This window comes from Pezoporus flaviventris, unplaced genomic scaffold, assembly GCF_033815535.1.
Source record: "Pezoporus flaviventris isolate CSIRO_AGI_PZ_B2104156 unplaced genomic scaffold, CSIRO_AGI_Pfla_v1 ptg000007l, whole genome shotgun sequence".
Lineage (NCBI taxonomy): Eukaryota > Metazoa > Chordata > Aves > Psittaciformes > Psittacidae > Pezoporus > Pezoporus flaviventris.
In genome coordinates this window covers 73,896,765-73,919,209 of record NW_026892555.1, presented here as the reverse complement: position 1 = coordinate 73,919,209, position 22,445 = coordinate 73,896,765, and the positions used below count along the sequence as shown (strand labels likewise).

Sequence of the window (22,445 nt, the reverse complement as noted above, 5' to 3'; positions counted from 1 at the left end):
CTTAATGTTGGTGTAATAAACTACTACTAACCTTCTGTTTAGTATTAGACTAGTATTAACACTTGGCAAGTCAGAACTAATGGTAGAGTATGAAGGATGTTAAAGTAAGCCCACCTCACCAGAAGGCTAGCATGACTGAGAACATTTTAATATTTGGGTTATACTGCCACTAAATGCAGTGGGAAAAGTCTTTCAGTTCACTGGAAACAGGATTAGGAATCAAATCTGTTGCTCCAAAGAGCAAAGTGAATTTGTAAATGGACAAAAGAATTGCAGTGCTTGTAGAAGGGGTGTAATTCTTTATTCTGTAGCAAGTCCGGTTTGTTGATGCTCTGTTGAACCTTTGAAATATTGCTCTGCATTTCTTTATATCTTTTCTCTGAATACAGTTTGAACCAAGTACATAGTGAAACTTGTACATAATTGTAACAGTCTGTATTTTAGGCCACTTTTGAGGATACCAGACCTCAGTGGAGCCATTGAGCTGCTTTGAGAATCAGCCTCAAAGAGGCAGGGTTAAAGAGCATTTTGAAAATGCAGACCATGAAGAAATTAATTCTGTAATAAAAATACCAACTTCCTGGATAATTGCAGTAGTTAGAGGTAAAATACATCTTTGGGATTCTTGGCAGACTTTCTAGTACTGAGAACAACAGAATTACTTTCAGTGTTGTGCTAATGGCAGGTCAATCTGAAAAATGTTTGAAGGGAAAAATATGCAAATAAGGTGTTCCACTCAAAGCATGCGTGCTGAAAAATTCGGAAGAAAACACGTGTATGACATAAGCTGATTAGAAAGAAGGAAATGGAATAAATTATTTTTTCCTCCAGACAATTTGTACTAAAGCTCAGTAACATTGTGCTCGTGTATTTGTCTCATTTCTCTCATGCTGCCATCACACATTACTTTATATGTGTGGTTTGCATTTTAAAAATAACTAGTGTTTGTTTTGTGCAACAGAGCCACTCCTGACACAATGAATGTGGTAGGGATTTTTAGCAGGAATGGCTGCACTGATGGTCTGAGCAGTACAAGTGAAGTTAGTAGAACACTGCCCACATCCAGGATTTTAACCTCACAAACGTATTAGCACTTCTGTCTTTGGTTGCTTTCTTTTCTAAACGGATAAATAGCATGTGATCACTTTGTTGTATAGACCTAACCTTTGCCAAGTGTTGCCTGCATACTGGCTTGATTCTGCCCTCATAATGTGTGATGTTTGTATGCCTTCCCTGTGATTCTCCTTAGGGATCTTGCTAATGGAGCACAGATGTGAAGTACCTAAGTGACAAAGAGATTCAAGTGGTGAAAGTAAACCCAGCTGGAAATATACAAGTCTCTTTTTTTAAATAACATGATAGAAAATAGTATTTTTATTAGTAGAATAAGATTTTTTAATACAGTCCCAGTTGTTCTTCTTATTTATATTAATAAAAAGCTGTATCCTTAAAACAGATTTTCATTCTCAGTAGAAAGTCTTAGCAATATGATTTATTCTTTTCTTTTTTTTTTAACTGTTGAGGGCAAAATGCTGATAAAGCACATCCATCTTGTCATATTTTAGTGAGACAGCAAAAAGATCAGCCTTCTTAAAACTACATCTGTTCATTGCCTTTACATTACTTCATTTATAGATCTAAAGATAGGGTGTGACGTGAAACTAGTTCTGACTGCTGCTTCTTACTTGTCCCCCGTTCCTGGTTCTTCTGTGGACCCCTTTGGTCTAGGGCATTCCTGCACTTGCACAGCTTTCGAGAAGGTTGGCAGATTTTGTTCTCTGATTAAGAGATGATATAATGATATCTATCTCACCAAAATACATAGTTTTCCTTGGAAGAAGTGAGGTTTTGAAGTAAATGCAGACAACTGGATGATGTAACTAAAGTGATTAACTGGAGCTATTGCTGCTCTTGCGTGCTGTTCCTATTTTTATGTTGAAAACGTTTATTTCTGTGTTTTGATTGTTGTTTTTTTTTTTTTTATGTACTACTTTGAAGTAAACTTTCAGTAAAGTCACATCCTGTATTTGTCAGTTTATTTTTCTCTCTCTTAATTGTCTCTTATAAATCTATTTGCAGCTGGGTCTCGGGCATCTTACAGCAGCCAGCACAGCCACCTTGGCTCCGAATTAAGGGCACTGCAGTCTCCAGAACACCATATAGATCCTATTTACGAAGACAGAGTTTATCAGAAGCCCCCTATGAGGAGTCTCAGCCAGAGTCAGGGGGATCCTCTGCAACCAGCACACACAGGCACATACCGCACTAGTACAGGTAGGTGGATGTAACTTGCATGATTGGAGATGTACCTTATTCTTCAGTACTAACTCTTCTTTTCTTTCTGATGTGCTAAACAGAATGTATTTTTTGTGCATGCAAGCCAAACAAAATACCTTGTGCAGATGGCAACTCTCAATAGAACCTTAAAGGCATGTGCAAATGGAGAAATACTTAATGTTGTTCTGTATGTACAGAAGGTTAAGCTAATTTGGGGAGGGGGCTTACTGATGAGGAGAGAAAATATTTTTACTAATTTTTGTATTGTCTTTTAGAAAAGTCTGTTGTCTCTGAAGAAATGGCTGGTTTTTTGCCTGCAAAGGTATTTTGTGTGTTGCAAAGGGAGTGCAAAATTCCTTCCACATGAATCTAAAGGATTGTTGACCTGTTTTCAAAGTGAATCGTACATAAATGTTCTTCCTCTCTCCTGTAGTGGTAGACTTAGGTATAGGTACACAAACATAAAATTGAACTATGGCATAGAGGAAAGCTGTTAGCATCGCTGGTTTATCCATAAATAATAATGATTATCCATGAAATGTATTAGTGTACAAGTCCTACTTGCAGAATGTTCTCTCAACCAAATGAAATACAGCTGTATGTTGAAACCTACAAATAGATCACAAATCAACAGGGATATTTATGGTATTTAATGCACAAAATAAGTAGAGTACATAAATGCTACAGCCAAAATAGCCTAAAGCAGATGCAGAAAGAACTTGCCTTAGGAATTGTAAGTATTTCTGGTGTTTTATTTCGCTGTGTTGATGAGAGGGAAGATTATGTCCATTCTCGGATGACTCCCATTTTCATCAAGAAAAAGTTAAGTGTACTTCTTGGAGTGAGATACTTTGCTTTTTTCTAAAACTTTTTAATTTTTAAAATCTTTTCTCTAAGGGCAAAGCTGTCAGGTTTTGCATGTCCAAAATTTTCTATTGCTTTATGCAAGTTTTGGATGTTCAGAGTACAGAAGAAAATCCTTAAAAAGAACTTTTCCCACAGAATTCTCTACTTAAATACCTGTAACAGCTTTATACACCATTATGTCATTTCATTCCTGTTAAAGAAACTACCATAGTGTATGTTTGTGTAGTGCCATACATGTATATGAGAAAAGATTACTATTCTTTGCACGAAGGGGACAAGACTTCTGCCTAAATCATTCAGCAGCAGAGGCAGTGATAATAATTGAAGCAACTTTAAGCCTCATTTTCCACCTGGCCACCTCGTATTTCCTAAAGAATGCTCTCTTTCCCAGTTTTGCCCTGAAGAGGTTTTCTTGTTTTGCTTGCAAAATATCCATGGGTTCTCTGTGCTGAAGTAGCAGGCTGTCTTGTGACTGTAATCTTCAAAACACCTCTGCAAGGAAAGAAACCCTGTCAATATAGATCACAATTATAGTGAATGAAACTGGGATGCACAGTGTTTGTGGTAATACCTGAGTATGGGTTTTCAGAAAGAGAGAGAAAAAGCTAAAAGAATTCTGCTGATTTGGGTAGCAGAGATGGGCCTTGTGAAGGTCAGTTTTGTTTTACTGTTTGAGATGTGGATTTGAATGTTGCTCCAGGCTCATTCTGAAGAACAACCCTATTAGTCCAGCTTTGTGTTGTGTTGATCCTCCCTTACTTTCCCTCTCATCATCGGGGGACCCCTATCATCAGGGTCAGGGGAAATAACAGCAGGTGGTTGTGTCCCAGACCAATTATTCTGTTGCTCTGTTGACAGCTGTTAGCTGCGGATCCTGCCAGCCTTTTGCACAACCAGGCTGAAGAGCTGTCAGCGCTCAGAGGGAATTTTGGGCTGGATCAGATCAGCTCTCAGACTTTTCCTGCCTCTACTGCAAATGTCTGTGGGAACGTATTGCTTCTAATGGAGACCATACAGTTATTCTTAAATTGGCAAGGAAGGAAGGAGTTTAACTGAAGTTTGGCACACATAAGTTTTTATTTCTTCATGCAGTTGTTGTTTTTTTTTTATTGTAGGCCAGAATAGCTCTTCATTGTGACTATTTGGTATTAAATATGAGGGATGTAGGTTGCTGTGTACTTCCTGAAGATACATGCCAAGGGTTCATGCCCTGTATCTTCTGTGTGTATGAACCGCACTGAGTGGGGTGTGATCGGGAGCTTTAAGACTTCAGTGTGGTCCTTCAGAGACCAATGTTCACATTCTTGTGTCTATTACATCAGTACCTTTAACCATGAAGGTAGTGCACAGTTTTCCAGATCTGATAGGGAAAGGCAAATTTAGTCTAAGTCTTTGTCCAAAGCCTGGATTTTTTTTATTCTCTGCAGTTCACGTTGCCCATTCAAAACAAAACTTATGCTAGTTGTACTTGCAGACCATTTACTTTTCTGGTTTGGTTTGGTTTTGTTTTTAAGAGAACATTCTTCTTGAAGTTGAAAATTTCACTTAATTTTGAAGATCAAGTGACTCAGAATGAAAACTGTTGTTTCTTTTTTTTTTTTGGTCAGTGTATACATCACCTCTTTAATCTTTTGTGAGCTCTTAAACACTTAGTACATTTAGGAATGTAGTTTACACAACTAAGGATAAAGCCCACTCAGAGTTTTTCATTCTCTAGGTGAATCATCATTTAGTGAGCAGAATTCAATAAGCTAAAATTCCTCTACAGGGTAAACTAAATTAAGTTTGTTCTGTTAACTTGGGTTTGGCATTTGAAGTTTTTTTGTGGGGTTATTTTTTTCCCCTTTTATTCCACTTCAGTGAAATGTATGATGATAGCTCTGCACTAAAGGCTACGTATTGCAGAAGGTACAAAATAGCAGGAGCTTACTGAATATCTCCCTTACTAGCACAACTTTAGATAGGGGCAGGGTGAATTTTTCATCACTTTGTGGTTTAAATTATGACTGGGTGTGTTACTGTCATGCTGCCTTAAGATAAAAATAATCTTTCAAAGTTGACAGCAGTAGCTGTATAGGCTTTTTTTGGTTGGTAGCTTTTACTTAACAATCCCTTTTGGTCTTCAAAGGGTAATGCTTTCTGTCATATATAAAGTACCATCCCAAACTTGTGTGATAAAAGTAGCAATAAACATGAAATTCTGCTTTTGAAATGATCCACAAAAGATGTGGTTAAAGGAAGTACTCAGACACAATATAAACAACAAATTAATTTACTTACCGAATAACAACTTACATTTGTAACCCAGCTAAATAACAGTATTACTTTTGTCCAGGCAGGCACATTATTTATTTTCCTTTGTACATATAGAGGCTTTGCATTACTAATTTAAACTCCAGTTAATAATATTTGCAAGTCAGTAATTTGCTTCTTTGATGGGGTGTTTACATGACCACCGCTGGAATTTCAAGAAAACTGTTACTTAAGAGGGGCGAAGGATTGCCTTTCAGCCAGAGTGGGACAGAGAATCAGTGATCATTTGCTTATTTGCAGAATTAGAAGTTTGGATTAGGGATTTAGTCGTTAGTTATTGGCATTTAATTCATGTTAAACATGAAACAAATTAAAGCAGGCAGCATAGTTATCTTGCAAGCCTGGGATTTCCATAGCTTCCTTGAGGAAAAAGCTTTGCTGCTCACATTCTGGGCTGTCAGTGCCACCCTGCAGCAGAGGAACACAGCTTTGGTAATGGTGAGGTCTGTGGGACTTTCAGAGGGACATCACCCTCTGAAAGCTGACAGCATCCTGAAAGCTCTTAACACTTGCTTTCATCCTGGTGCCTCAGTGAAAGAAGTGAGCTCTCTTCTGTGAAAAGGATGTGATTTGCAAATAAAGTTATTAAAAGCCTTCAAAGAGTGCTGTCCTCAGCAGCCTGGGAGGGAGGGGTGGTAAATGTGAGGTCTGTGTGTACTCTGAACTCTCTACAAACTGGAACTCTATCAGATAAAATAAGTGCTGCTGCTTAAAAATACTTGTGAACTGTGGACATTAGACCTGAAGACCTACCTGCTCATGCTTTAAGACCCACTGGTTTCAGGGTCTGAGGGAGACTACCTTTGTCCCCACCTTCACACAATTGGCAAGGGTGAACCACTGGAGAAGTGAACCTGTCCTGAGCTCTGTGAAGGATGTACGCATCTCACCAGACAAGAGAATCTTGTCTGCCTTGAAGAAAGCTTAAGGATTTCCTTGGGATGCACGGCCTGAGGATTGCCTCTGGTTCTGGGCCCTGAAGGTCACCATGGCAAGGCCTTGCAGTGCAGCTCAATGGTGGCAAGTCCAGCAGCTTTATGTGGTTACACAACCAGTTGGCATTAGTTCTGAGTGTTGGGTGCCTGGAGCTGAAGTTCGTCCTTCGTGAAGGCTGGGCACGGAAGGCACTGTGAAGACTCTTCTGAGCTTCCCAGAGAGAGCAGGAAAGAGTTAGGAAAAGGAAGACTAGGGTTTCTTCTTAATATTGCTGAAATTAGAAAGAGGACCCTGAGGTAAAAGATTTGAAAGGAGATAGAGTGGTGAAAGGATAAGCAGTCAAAGTTTGCATCACTTCTGAAGAGTGGCTTAATGCAGGACTCGAAGGGTTTAACAAGCATGCTGTTGCAATGGGTTATGCATTGGGGAGCATGTGTGGGGTAGGGGCACTCCTTCAGCACTTCTTATGCTAAGTCCAAAGCTGCCCGATGTCCCTCCAGCATGTGCAGGTGGTTGTCAATCTGCCCTCCAGCTTCCCTGATGGCCTTCTGTTCTTCAGGCCAGGTCTCCCTGAGATTCTTCCCGCCAATGCTTGAGTGGTTCGACCAGTGCAGCACCACCAATGAAGCTGTCTGTTACCAAAAGCTGTACTGCCACAGGCTGCACCACCTCCTGGGTGCCAGGGTGGGGGTGCTGACCAACGAGAAGAGTCTGTGAAATTCATGATGACCGGTGTAAATAAGAAACGTGGTTATTTGCGAGTTGGGTTTCTGTGCGGAGGGAGAGTGCCGTCAGGAGAGTCAAGGCAACTCCTTTTCAGAGGGAAGAGTTACCTCGTGTTCCCAGTCATGGCTTCTGTCCAAGTGCTTGCTAGCAGCAAGGAAAAACTGTATTTCATTGACCTGTGATGTGGCTCAGGAAAAATGCTGAAGGTGAGAATTAATGTGTTTCTGGACAGATGTGAAACTCTTCCACTTTCCTTCCTGCTCCCACCTGGTCCTTAATTTGCTGAAGGAGAGGAGGTATGTCTGATGTCAAGCACTGCTGCTAGTTATTTGTAATGTTGTCTTTTCTCCATTTCAAGTGTACCTGGCTTTAGTGGGGTAAGGCAGCGTTTGCTCCCAGAGTACAGTCTTTCTTTGCAGAGTAGGCATGCTGGAGGAATGAGAGGAGTACCCAGGCGGCCTTACCAGTGTTTGCTACTTCACCCCTGCTGCACTTGGCCTGAGCTTTTGCTGTCCTGGAGGTTAAACAGTGTCTGAAAGGAAGATATGCAAGGAAAATTGGTATTCATTCTCTTGTCACTGGGCTGGTGGCTTTCTTACAACTTGGCTGGGCTGTTTCTCTCTCTCCTTGCTCTATCTTATGAGGTGCCTGTGGTGAGGAGATCAGATCAGGACCTAAAGGGGAGGGAGAAGCAAAACCACCTTTTTCTGCCACCCCAGACCAAAATAGCCCATACTAAATTGATTGCACTGTTGTTTTTTTTTTTGGGTTGTCTTTTGTGCAGGGAGGGGGGAGGTAGCTAGATTTGTTGCTTGTGGTGCTCAAATGGCGCTGGTCTCCTCTTCTCCTTGTTTGCATTGCACAAGGGAAGCAGGTTAGTCCCAGCACTTCAGTTTCTCGCTGCTTCCTGTTCTTAGTGCCAGGTGTGTGAGTCTTGCCTACAGTTTGGAGAATCCTTCTCGGTAGGAAAGTCAGCTGCACGCCCAACCCATTTGAACTTCCATCTCGTTTATGTGGTAGGCAGCAGTCTGGTGTGGGGGTGCTGCTGGAAAACTGCATCAGCCACCAGCTCTTTGCCTTTGCCCTGCCCTCCCTCTGCTGCCTCCACTGTGGGGCAGAGATGTCACTTTGCTCCAGGAGAGTGTGCTACTCTGCTGCCAGATGTCTCTGCCTTGCCAGCAAGGGAGCCAGTGGTCTGTGGGAACAGTAACTGCTCAGTAGGTTCAAGTTATTCCTTTTTTATTTTATGTTGAGATTTTTACATCAAGGATGGAGAAAGGTGTTGCATGGGCTGCTTAGTACTGCTTCCAAATACCCACATACTTGATTTGGTGCATGTTTTTTTTATGCTGGTACAGCTTAGGCTTTCTTTTATTCTCATTACTTAGCTGTTTTGTTGTTCCTTGCAAAAGGATCACAAAGCTACAAAGGATACATGAATTGAGCCAAAATACATCCTCTTCCCAAGACTGTAAATATTTGTCTTCATATATAAAGAAGTACTGGATATGATTGGTATTTTTAGAAGTCATTATTTCAAGGTAAATATATTTTCATAGTGAGCCAATTTTCCAGTGTTTGGAAAATTGGCCATGTGAGAAAAGGTAGACATCAGTTTCCTCTAGAGTGATTTTCTTCTTTTGAGAATAATTAAGCCTACTTTATTGCAGCCATGTGGCATCACAAACTGACAGTGGTTTTTTGTGTCTGCTTTTACAGATAAACTGTTCTTCAACCATTTTTAAGCTTTTACGGATTTTCTTTCTTAGTGGTTATGAAGTAATTTATAACAGAATTATAGAATGGTTAGGATCGGAAGGAATCTCCAAAGATCACCTAATCCAATCCCCCTGCCATGGGCAGGGACATCTTCCACTAGATCAGGTTGCTCAGAGGCCTATCCAACCTGACCTTGAATGTTGCCAGGGATGGGGTATCTTCTAACTCTCTGGGTGGCCTGTGCCAGTGTCTTACGGCCCTCACAGTAAAGTATTTCTTCCTTATATCTAGTCTGAATCTACTCTCAGTTTAAAACCATTTCCTCTTGTCCTGTCACTACAGGCCCTACTAAAAACTTTGTCCCCATCTTTCTTATGCGTTAAGTGTTGAAAACCTTCTGTAAGGTTGTCCTAGAGCCTTCTCTTCTCCAGTCTGAACAAGCCCAACTCTTGCAGCCTGTCTTCACAGGAGAGGTCGTCAAGCCCTTGGAGCATCTTTGTGGCCCACCTCTGGACTTGCTGAAGCAGGTCCACATCTTTTTTATGTTGGAGGCCCCAGAGCTGGACGCGATACTCCAGGTGGGTCTCACGAGAGCAGAGTAGAGGGGCAGGATCACCTCCTTCAACCTGCTGGTCACGTTCCTTTTGATGCAGCCCAGGATACAGTTGGTTTTCTGGGTTGCGAGCACACACTGAAGCCGGCTCATGTTCAGTTTCTCATCAGCCAACACCCCCAAGTCCTTCTCCGCAGGGCTGCTCTCAGTGCAGTTTCCACCCAGCCTGTAGCTGGTGGTAGCCCTGACCCGGGTGCAGGACCTTGCACTTGGTACTCAGTATTCAGATGATACCTGAAAGAAATGCATTTTTTATTTATTTATTTTTTTTAATTTTATTTCTTATTAAACATTGAGAGGTATATTTTTAATAGTAAGTTGTTCTCTTCACCCATTTCAAAACACTGGAGTCTTCTATGACTTTAACATGCTAAAATAAAAATAATGTAGCAAATTAACTCAGCATCCTTAGGTTAGAATTAGACTACGTAAAAATGACATTGTGGAACTCCAGTTCTAATGTTGTGATGAGTCCTATATAGAGGGTTCACAGCTTTCTGCTGCAAGCTGTCCCAGCCACCTAACTTCAGCTCTGGAATCAGTCTGTGAGTTCAAGCCTTGCACATCACCAGTAGCAGCATCTACAGAGCAGTTCATATCCTAGTTGCCCTACAGCTATCTCGTCCTTTCCCACATCGTTTTAGTATTTCTTCTCATCATGGAAATGGAATTTAGGTCATCAGATGTATCACTTGTCATTCCATAGACTTCAGATTAATGAAGAAAAGGAATTTCAAGGGGGTTAAAGGGGAAAAAATATTTTCTGTGTACATGCAGTTAGGTGTTTTCAGACTCTTACACTGAGCATCATTGAGTAGTTTGGTACAGTTTTACTTTGGTTTCAGAGCAACTTCTAGCTAATAAGGAGGAATTACCTGTTTACATGCTAGTTCCTGTATTAAAATACTTCATTTGACAGTAAGAAGGGGATCTTGGTCTCAAATATATCTTTATTTATTTTTAAAGTTGTCAATTCAGCCAGGCAGGAGGAGCAACAGAAGGAACAGCTTTGACTTGCCCCCCTTTGGATTAAACCCTTTGTCAGTTATAGTGCTTCTCAAATCTTTATTTAGTTGTTGTTTAGTCATAAGGTGCAGTAGTTAGGTTATAAATACTATACCGCTTCTTTCTGCTTAGGTTGTGGAGTTTTTCACTGGTTAGGGGACAGGTTTGGGTTTTTCTGTTTTGTCACTGTGCTCTGATGCTACAGCTGCAGATTAATTGAAGATCATGCTGTTAAATCACACAGTATGGAGTTCTGGCTATAGGACATAATGTTTTCAAGGAAATTAGAAGGAAAAATTATTCCTACCATTGCTTATCAGTTTGGTAAAGTTATGATAATAGACCTGCATTCCTAAGTGACATCCACTTGATAACACTGCTTTGGGAGAGAGAATTACAGGAAACAAGTAGGGAACAAATCTTCAGTACAAAGTAAATTGAGCAGAAAATACCTTAGTGATCTACATAGTGAATAACAAATCACCTCAAAGCAATGCCAACTCATAATCCCATTTCATTCAACAGATCCAGGATGTCTGATACAGCCTTATCTGTGTTATATCATTGCATATATGTTTTTAGCTGATTCTTTTTGCAGGTACAGTGTCATCTTCTCTGAGAAGTATTTTTAATTTTACTTGCTATGAAAATTTTGGCAGGAGTATAATAGAAGACACTGTTTTCAACTTCACTGGTATCCAGTGGTCGTTGTAAAGCTGTGGACAAAGAGCAATGAGAGAGGAAGGGAAGTGGCAGGAGGTGAAAAACCTGCCGAGCCACATTTGTAATCTGTGAGCAATATCCCACTTATAGTGGAGAAGCCTTTCTCCAAATATATATTCATAGCTTCAAAGTATTAAGTCCATGGTTGAGTTACATCGAGGAACTGTACCTATCTGAAAGCACCTGAGATTTCACTATTGCTCAGAATAGAAACCTTTTAAAATGGCTGGTATCCACAACCTCCTTCTTGTGTGACACAAGCAGGAGGATACCTCCAGAAGCTTGTGTTTTGTTCTCTACATTTTCCAATTCTTCCATTTTCCTTTTTCGATAGAAGATTGACTTGGAGCGTGCCTGAATGCTTCTCAGATGTCCCTTGACACTTGCTACCTACTGAAAAAGAAGTGTGATTATAAAATCTTGGTCAGGGAAGTACATACCCTGTAAATCTCATCTGCCACTATGGAGAAAATGCAGTGTCTGCTGTGTGCCAGAAACTGTGTATTTATGATCTATTTACCGTACAGGTGTAGTCTCAGGTTAAAGCCTCATCACATCAGGCTTTAGTGATGCAGGACTGTGTTCATTTTATTTACTTCAGTGTTGTGTCAAAATACAGGTTGTCATTCATGAAATCAGAAGGAATTCAAACACCTTTCGTAAATCTTTTGATAAATCTTTGCTGAATAAAACCATAATGCTGTGCCAGGGGTAACTAGCCAGTAATGTCTTCAAGATGAATAATGCTTTTGTGTTAAAGGATCATTTTTTCTGCAGCATTATATTTAAAGGCACTTTTTAAAAACTCACCAGCCCATTATTTTTTGGTTGGTTGGTTGGTTTGTTTCTCAAACAGTAATTTTTTTTTTTTTTTTTTTTTTAATATAAAACTGTCTCCTTTTAGAGGTAGTCTCTTCTATAATTTCAGCAGTTGGTGTTTAAGGTTGGAGTTTTTAAAAGTACAGCAAGTGTTCAATAAAGTTTGGGTTTACTCTAATGGGTCCTGCAACTTTCAAACTATCATTTGCAGAAGTTAGGTTAATGGTTAAGGTGCATGTATCACATGGTCTGGCAATGCAGTGCGAAAGTGTTTAACTTAATAGTAAAGTAACTCTCTACTCCAGAGTGGAAACTGTTAATTAAAATAGCTGAAGCTTAGTAAGCTGTTCTAAAAAATACCAGTTATTATCCTTTCAGTTACTTAGGATTATAGGGTATTAAATAGGGAGAAGTCAAAATCTGAGTAAGACATCCATGTGCTTGATGGCTGTAGCATGAGCCAGTGCAGGCTGTTAATCTGTTACTGTCTCATAATATACATTCTTTTAATAATGATTGTGACTTTTGTCCATGTGTTCTATGTTGGCCAGCTGGACAGGAAACTTTAAACAGAGGGGTTTCAAGAGAAGGTGAATTTGGAATGAAAACAGAAATTTAGTTGCAGTATGCTGGTCTGTGTGCAGTTGTATGGTCTGTGATCAGGTTTTATAATCATTATGGTCCTTATGTCCCACACGTACAATGTCAAGTATACAAGGAAGAGGAAGGTGATGTGCATATATTGTATAGTGCCATTGCTCAGAGATTAATTTTATCTCTAGTGAGGAAACTGGTGTAATGAAATTCTGAGAGGGCAGTGGATTTTAAGGACCTTGACAGTTGTTACTTTCCCTGTTTAATGCTCATGTAACGCAAGTCAGCTGCATGTTCTCCCCAGATTGGGGGTTGCAACTGAAGAGAAAGGAGACAATCTGAGAAAAGATCTTGGCATAACACCTTTAGCAACTGAAGTTGGCATCCAATTATCACATTATGTGGACGCACCTTTTTCTTTTGTGCAGAGCAGCATCACTGAAACATGCTACAAGCTGAGTCTGAGAATGGAAGTTGCATATATTAGTGGAGATTAGAATCTGGCAGACTTAAAATGCAGTCAGTTCCTGGAGGTGGAAAGAAGTATTATATTTTTTAACACTGAACGCTTGAAAAACATGACTTCTGCCCTGTTCGGTTGTAAAGAAGAAAGGAAGTCGCTTTTGTCTTGAGTCAAGAGAGCTGGGAATCTGAAATAATTGCAAATATATAGTTGCTTGGGGAATCCTAATATCTACATAAAACCTTAGTGTTCCCTCAGACTACGTGTATTTCAAAACTATGATTTAGCTATATATGCTTTTGAGATAAAGGCTGTATTACCGGGATGGACACCCCATAACTTTGGCAACTGATGGTGAGGGGAAAGAAGAATGTAGAATTTAAGAAAGTTGTGGGTGCAGGGTTGTGAGGTTGGGCATAGCAGTGAAGCCTTGTAACAGACCTGGCTGTGGAAGAGACTGTGTTCAGATTTTGATTTCGGGTTTCACGGAAGTTTCATCAAGCAGAGCTGCAGATAAACCTTAATTGGAACTTGTTCATCTCAGTCATCTATTGAACTGAAATACAAATTTCTAAAACACAAACTCTGTCACCATTGCTTCTCACTGAATCACTTGTCTACCTATTTCTTAATTAAAATTTACTTTAGAGGTACAAAAATCCTTATTGATTACTTTATTCATAACGTATGTATTAGCTTCTGTTACTAACCCTAATGGAACTAGGTAATTTCAGATCGATTCCAGCTAATTGCATACTTAAACTCATAAGTAAAGTAATTACTAGCAAAGAAATGCCAAGTCTAAATTGGTGATTAAGAAAATTATTCCATATGCTGAGGGTTAGGCAGTGGCAGTTACATGTCTTCCCCCAATGGAACTGTTCAATAAAAGGAAAAAAAGGTATGTATTTTAAACAAGAAATACGCATAACAAGGAAACTTAGACACAGACAATGTGAGAATGCGCAAACTGAAGTAGAACAATATAGACACAAGGAGCCTTCAAAGTGACCAGATTGCTCTGTAGACAGAAGAATAGCTCAGAAACTGAGGAAGCAGCATTTTTTCTACTGATTCTTTCTGCATTATGAAAATGCATCATTTTCTAAGCAAAGGAACATTCAGCCTTATTGTAACAATTAGCATCAGATCTAATGAACGCTCTTAGAAAATCAAAATGAAAGCATACATCAGTGCAGTAGCATCTTTGAAGACTGAAGAACCAAAGATTTTCAGGTTGTGCATCGGAAGAGGATTTATTGAACATAACAATATGCAGAGCACAAGTGATATTTTGATTTCCATGAAGCAAGGAGCTGTTCTCCGCAGAACAGTGGCATGTAAATACATCAATGATCATGAGATGATTTTAAGATCTTTTTGAAAGAATCAAATAGCAAATGGGTAATGATTCGTTCCTGAGGCACACAAGTGCTTTCACTATGTATATGGTCTTCATTAGGCTTAGTTCTGCAGCTGCTGGAGGTGTGAATGAGCTTGTTAACTAATTGATTTGCCATACTGGGCTGTTGAAGGTACTGAGCTGAGCGTGGTGGAGCTGACTTGAGGGAAGGAGGTTGTAGCTCCCTCAACATACGCAAAATATGAACCTTTGGAAGAAGCTGGAGCCAACAGAAAGAATTAGGGGGAGCAAGAGTAGCTGAGTGAGAGAGGGAGAGGACATAGAGATAACAGGGAAAGAGGCTTTTCCAAATAGCTGTGTAGAGTTTGATGCGATCCTGGAAGCCCTAAAAGGCTGGCTGGACAGGGAAGAGCCCATCCTGTGAGGAGCAAAGGAAGATTTACTGACAGGTTCTTTTTATTTCCCTCTGGCTCAGAATCTGGACACTGGATTTTTGATTGCAACTATATAGGATAAAATAAAGAGTATGGAGAAGTAAGGAAGGAGAAAGTGGAAAATGAGGAAAAGGAAGTTGTAGTGCTTTTGACTGCATTTTTTCCTGTTTTGACAAGACCTTAGGTAGCAAAGTTGTCAAGCTACAGAGGACTTCTGTGGTGTTGATATTTGCATAATATCCTAGATTTTAAATCTAAATGACAGCCTAGTATCTTGAAATCATTCAGTGTTTGAGGTTTTTCGTTCTGCTCTCAATTTTCATGTTTAAAATATGAAATTCCTTGTGCATGTGTACTTTGAACAGAGGATATGATAGTGCCTTCCTAAAATCATGACATAGAGATAATTGTTAATATCAATTATGGTTTGGGCTTGGTCTTTTCCCCTTTTGGTAAACATTTTCACGTTTCCCCAGTCATATATTTCTCCAAAATATTACACTTCCAATGTGGGAAAGTGCTGCTAAAAGAAAGTGACTGTTAAGAAAACTTACTATATAATATATGTATTATCATACATCTTGAACAGTGTTAAATTTGACTGCATGTGCTTGTTACTTTGGATTGCTGATTTACTCCTAGCTTGATTATAAGCTATTTTGTTAAACTGCTGTTGCAAAAAAGCTGGTGCATGCTCTAAAACACTCACTTAAATTTAGAGATAAAAAGTGCTGTATCCCCAGACTTGATGAATTCTGTTTCCTACTTGACAGAGAATGCATAGTGTTATTTTTGTGGTGTATTAGATGGGAAAGGTATTTGTTTTATAAATCTTCCTATATATTTGCTGCCAGCAGAAGCAAATCTGCATCATCTTATGATATTATAATCTATGCACTCACAAAGGGATGGTGAACATACATTGCGTTAAAAGAACAACTTAGTGGGATCCAATTTGCAACTTTCACCCCAGATTAAGAATCAACTGCAGATGCAAAATCAGTGAAGAAAAAAAAACATAATAAAAAAAAGTAAGGAATTGTGGAATCTGTATGAAAGGCACAAGGAGAAAGTTAACACTGGAGCTGAATGTCTAATATAGAATCATAAGAGGAAAATTTTATAAGGTAATACCCACAAATGAAACAGCAGCACCAGCAAAGTAATTTTTGGCAAGAAAGTGTAGCAACATAAGTCTCATAAATGAGTTGATCTGTTCTGAAGGTCTTATCTTAAACGTATGTTAAAAGGGCAAAATGCCCCCTGACTTACACAAAGTCTGAACAACTTAGCAGTTCTTGTGTGAATCTGATCTCCCTAAAATACTGAGCTATGGTGCAGTAGTATTCCTGCCTAAATCAGCGTGTTCTTTCCTTTAGGGTTTTGTTGGTTGTTTCTAGAGATGTTACAGATTTGAAAAGAAGATATAAAATCTGAATTTCTGAGTACCTCATCATGAGTCTGTGAGCGTATTTAGTGATACACCTAAATTTTCAGCATTAATCTAAAAGTTGCTCTGTCTTCGTTAATACTATGCAAAAGCTGTAGGAAAGTATAAAGGCTGCTTTTTCCATATGCTATTTCTGCAATCAAGATAGCCATAATCAGGGCATATGTCAGGTCTTTGGACCTGATGGTCCAAAAGAGTTTTCATTATAGTTAGCAGGGGCTTTTCTTTCTCTTTGATTTATAAGAACTCGAGAGACTTAACTGACATAAACCGCTGATTTCCATCTAAGTTTTTAAAAAGTGTGGCAGCAGTCACTATTAAAAGCAACACTGTCATGGATGGTCACTTTGATAAAGCAAGACACAGGATAAGTACAGTTTTGAGGCCTTTGTTTATTTGATTTTAATCTTGATCAGTTTGGGAGCTTTTGAAGACCAGAAGCAGGTCTAGACTTGTGGACACCTTTTTCTCTAAGCTTGTTAAATCAGCAGTGAGTCAAGAAATCCACAAAACTTGACCTGCTCCTTCACAGTCTGGTTGACTTTTGGTTTTGCCTTTATGCACAGGCAGAATAGAGTCTGTTGTAGACCCCGGGCAACAGGGGGTGGTGCCTGGTTCTGGGAGAGGTGAAAGCAATCTATTTCTCCAGAAACCACTTCTGTTACAACTCCTTCCCACCCCTCTTCCTTTGCTGGGACAGAACCTTGATCCTTGTCAAAAGTAGTGTTGTGTCTTACCCATGCTGAGCTGACTCTAGGCAAGTTGTAGCTGCCTTGAACTTAAGAGGAGAGTCGAATATGGAAGTTAGAGAAAAGGATAAGTGTCTTCGAGATAAAAACGCATAGAAAGGTTGCATGGCCATCTACAAACTTTGCTGGTACATGAATACTTTCTGGTCCACTCCGGCTGTGTGCTTTTTGGATACCCCTGTGCTCACTAGAAGTTTTAATTTTGCTGGGTGAGGCAAATGGTCTTCTGAATGTATTTATTTTAATAGATGTCTAATAATCTCTATGGTTTGCTGTTCCAATAGCTAAATAGAAGGGAGATCTCAAGAGACAGTTTGGCATAGTGAGAAGAGTCACACTTCATTCAGTAAGTCTGGCTGCCAGAAGGACTCGTTTGAGCAAGTAGCATATTGGCAGGAGATGGATTTGCTTCAGTTTTACATTAAAATTACTGTGTGCAAATGTCTGCTAAAGCTTGACCCTTTTACAGTTCATGAAGGTGACTGTTGTCAAGTTGGATGTAGAAGCTACTCTAAAGCTTTTTGTTTTGGTTTTAATTGATCTGGGTAACACTGGCCAAGCAAGCTTATTTGTGAATGTTTAAGTTGTAGATTTGTCTCATTCTCATATTCTGGCTATGGCACTTCTGTGCTCATTGTGATAAAATTAAAAAGGAAGTAACAGTCTGCTAGAAAGATAATTTGAGAAGCGAATCAGAGTGACTCGAAAAAGCATGTAGGTGTTAGGGTGACAGCTAGTTTCAGTTCATATAAATACTTATTTTGATAAGAAGGCAAAGGAGAGAATAAAAAAGTTTTCAAATCATTTTTAAACAAACACTGTTCCCATTGAACTGTCTTGAAAAGGAGAGAAAGGGAAAAGATGGCAATCTACATTACAATGAAGTTTTTGTTTTCAGCAGTATTAGTGTTGTAGGGTCTTTTGCAGTCCCCCCTATAATGTGTCAAGAGTTAGGAGCATACTCTGTGAAGTGACAGCACCTAAGAGTATGCTATATCAGTATGCAATTACATTTTTGCTTTTTCATTTGAAAATATTTCCAGTATTTTCTCTAATTTGTTTTTTTACTCTTTTTCTCACAAGGCACCAAATTTTGGTTTGAACTGTGTGTATTCTCTGTTAAAATGTGATGTTTTCCTTGTGTCTTCCTAACACTGGATTTAGCATGATTTGTGCATGGGATGTTTCCGTATGCTAATGTTATTGTATTTTAGCTGATGTATTTTTATGTAAAGGCCTGTATGTGTCTTATTACTCATTTCTCAAGGAAATATACTAGCAATTAAACAAGAGCAATACTTGTAAAATGTTGCTATATATATAAAAGTTAATACAATCATAGACTGGATTGGGTTGGAAGGGACCTTAAAGATCATCTGGTTCAAACCTCCCTGCCATGGGCAGGGACACCTTCCACAAGACAAGTTTGCTCAAAGCCCCATCCAGCCTGTCTTGAACACTTTCAGGGCAATAGATAAGTGAGTGATCTTACTTATCTGTGTTTGTAAGACATCTGTAAGATGATACTTCTATTGTAAAATTACATACTTCAGAACCCTAATAAAAAAAAATAAGCAAAGATTTGATACAAATTTAAGATTTCCAGGTGTTGAAACTTTGACAAGTACTAAATCGATCAAAACTGCTGTAATTACATTTAAAGCTCACTGTAATTCATTTGCTGACTTTGAGAGTAACTTTGAGATAAAATACTTAAAGTCACTGTCATGGACCTATAATATATTAAATATTTTCTTAAAATGGAAATGTGCATGTTAATGAGAAATGAGTGGGAAATCTATATATGCAAACCTGTCTCTTGAATATGCGGTTTTGCCTACAGATTAGTATGTGAATTTGACCAAAGTAAAAATAGTCACGGACCTGAGCCCACTTCTCATGGCAAAAGTACTCGTCTTGGGACAAGGGGAAATGGGAGCCACCATCAGTTCATGTGCCACTTCAAACAGTCTGAATTTCCTTCTGAGCAGAACCAGTACTTAACTTGTATTTGTTTCCAGGATAAAGATCATGTGGCTATTGGTCCTGTGGCCTGTACAGTGATAATCCATTTGCTATTAACTGGACTTGGTTAAAAAATATTGCATGTTTAATAAGAATCATAAAGCAGACTGGATCTGCAGTACATGGTGCTGCAACAGAAAGATAATGGGCTACAAGAGAGATTAGTAAGGTTTTTGAGTTGCAAAAGCGTTAAGTCAGTTTAAATCTATTGGTTTAGCCATTCAGAACTGCTAATGCATTAATCTTGAGCTGTGGTATGTGAGCACAGCCATTGCTGGCATGCATTAAGACATCTGCTTGTGCTTATCTCTTTTTCAAACTAAGTTAGCAGTAGCACTTCCCTAAGCCTTACTTAAGATGAAATATGCAGAAGATGGGTCAATGAGGCATACGCAGCCACTCTTAGTAGCAGCTGTCTGGTTTTACCTGCTTTATGCATACCAGGACTACAAATCTGGGACGTCTGTGGCTGCCTATTTCTTCTCCTATGGAGCCACTCATCTCAGTTTGGACTCTGTTGGGGCATCTGACTGACCTCCACCCCTGTAAGAACTGCAAAAGCCTCACTCAGTGGTGGTTTTGAGTCTTAGCTTGACTGTTCCTATGCTGCTTCTGCACTTCTTTCATTTCAGGTTAGTAGAGTTAAAACTCCTAGAGAAAAGCACTGCTACAGTCTGCTTAACTGGTGTAAAGGTCTTCTAGTCCAGAAGCAGCATGTCATTTAGAAATTCGTTTAACGATTATTTACTTCAGTGGTTTTGAAAATTACAATGTTGCTTGTTCTTTTTTTTTCCTCATTTTCTTTTTTTTTTTGAACCCCTGTTTTATATGTGTGTGTTTTGGTTTTTTTCTCCTCTGCCTAGACCTGGTTAACCATTTCTGTGAACAGGTCCTCAATTTTTTACTTTGTCCCTACTTTCCTGTCGTAGCCCCATCTTCCCCTGGTGTCGACTCCGTACCCTTACAGCGCACAGGCAGTCAACACGGCACACAGAACGCAACAGCGACCTTCCAGAGGGCCAGCTATGCAGCCGGCCCAGCCTCCAATTACGCAGACCCCTACCGACAGCTGCAGTATTGTCCTTCTGTTGAATCACCATACAGCAAATCTGGGCCAGCCATCCCACCTGAAGGGACCTTGGCTAGGTCACCTTCCATTGATAGCATTCAGAAAGATCCCAGGTGGGTGAAACCTTCATTGTCTACTACTGTTTCTTGCTCGTGAAGAGGTTTTTAATTCTGATTTGCTTTGTGTATTTCTGCTGTTGAATATGAAAAAAAAACCAACCCTGTGACAGAATGTGAAAGATTTCATTTGCGTAACAGCTTTGTCCTAATGCTTTCCCTTGGAAGGCTCTCACGAGCTCTTCTGTGAAATGAAATGATAGGTATGCTCTAGAATGTGCGTGTTTAGCCTGCTTTCAGTAGCACCACCCTTCAAAAGCTTAAGAAAAGTAATTTTCTGTGAAAATGGGAGTGGTATGACTCTTGACTTTAACCATTGTGGATTGGATTTTCAAGTTGCTTCGTGGGCAGAAGTTGTAAGAGTTCTTGGTTTGTCTGCAGTTAATATTCATAAAAGCGGCAGAAAGGGATATTCTGGTATTGGGCAATGAGACTGAGCAAAGTGAAAGCCTGATCATGTAATCAGGCTTCTGCTTCACCCTGTGTGTTGTGCAGGCTTCCAATGCCAGTACATGGTAACAGAATGTGTATGTTACAGCTTTGTGGAAATGGTTGTTAATGTGCATGCTTTTGAAATATATAGTGCAACTTTTAATGTTGCTGTGAGGCATGACCTTCCTCAAATACCATGGGAAGGTGCAAGGAAAAAACTCCTAGCAGGCAGATTAATTAGAGAGTTTTCTTCGACTTCTATGATAATGCATTTAGTGGTTTTTGTTCTGTTTTCTAATGGAAAATAAAATAAGTCTCTTTGGTGACTTTTAATTAAACTTGTGGAAAGTGTTAATTTACACAAGGTTTTTCTGTGCTAGATAATGTGGTTTGTTTTTTTTTTTTATATTGTTACTTTTTACTTCTTTTTCTAAACGTAATGTAGCAATAGGAGAGCCCAGAAATTTGCCACCAACAAAATTGCTGGAAATGTTCAAGCAATAGTTTGAAAAGACTTCTTTGCCTGCATTAAAGAAAACCCAAACATTCACAACCTGATCTCTCTGCTTGTTTAGCATTGTAGCGGTCCTCTCTGTCTGTCCACCTGGGAACACAACAGCTAAATTTTATGGTGCATCAGAAACACGCTGCATGCAGCTGCTTATGGCATTACAGAGTTTTACTTGTTGAGAAAACTTGTCTTCAACTTTCCCCCTCCCTTAGGTTTTTCTCCAGAAATTTGAAAAATATAAATTAAAATCCTACCCTTCCTGCCCCTGCCCCAGAGCAAACGTTGGTAACCTGAGGGAAACAAGTCTTTGTATGAAACCTTGGTATTTTGATAATATTGTATTCCAGAATATAAAAGCTCATATAGAAGGAGCTTTGCTCTGTCATTGTCTTGTGGTCAGATATAAAGAAAACTACATTAGGAGTGCAGTAAACCAGAGGAGAAAATGACTGTAATCTACATGAGATGTTTTTAGGAGAAGCATGATGATGTTGAAGGCACTATTCCGCTGAGACAGGGAAGACATATTTACAGTATCTCTACAGGTCCTAGACACAATATCTTTTTAGGGAGAGCCATCTCTGTTCAGTTGCAATCTATCACTTCAAAAGTGTTAAAAAATAGTACAGGATATGTAAAAGAAGGCTTCCTTTTTGCAAATTTTTCATTTGCTTGCTTTTTGCTTCTTTTTCAACCTGTGATATCATTTTTGCATTCATGAGTATTGATTTATGCAAGTAAAATAACTATAGCCCACCTAGGCAGTCTGGTTTGTGAATATCTGTGGCCTACAGCAGTTGTTGACCATGCAGCTATTGGAAAGACATTGAAAAACTGGAAGGAGTTTGATGAAAAGCAACAAAAGCAATCAGAAGACTTCCAACATCCTGATTTCTATGGAAAGGTTACAAAAACATAGATAAATGACAAGTGTGGAAAGGAGGTGACAGAAGATTTTCCAGATGTTTGGAAAAATATTATGGAAAGACGGGAATTATTTAGGGTAGCAAATGAGAGGTATAATTAGGAAAAGGAAAACATGGCCCAAATACAAAAGACTTTCAATGGCTGTATTAACTTGCACTGATTCCTCAAAGGGTTACAATTTATACCTTCCACAGCAAGAAAAAAATGAACATGTTGGTCAGCAGATGGACTTTGTCAACTGATAAGGTTTGAGTTTCCTTACAGACCTACTGCTGCTTTGTTTGGCTGGTTGGTCGGGGTGTTTTGTGACTGAC

General features: G+C 39.3%; 1 protein-coding gene across 4 annotated transcripts in view; it reads left to right on the top strand.

Annotated features, from left to right (window-relative positions):
• Nucleotides 1-22,445, top strand: part of CTNND2 (catenin delta 2) — a 645,610-nt gene that overhangs the window by 395,275 nt on the left and 227,890 nt on the right. For all 4 annotated transcript variants that reach the window (XM_061449215.1, XM_061449216.1, XM_061449218.1 and 1 more), the window contains 2 exons: nucleotides 2,080-2,274; nucleotides 20,006-20,258. In XM_061449215.1, the coding sequence (XP_061305199.1) occupies nucleotides 2,080-2,274; nucleotides 20,006-20,258 (448 nt within the window). The remainder of the gene's footprint in view (nucleotides 1-2,079; nucleotides 2,275-20,005; nucleotides 20,259-22,445) is intronic.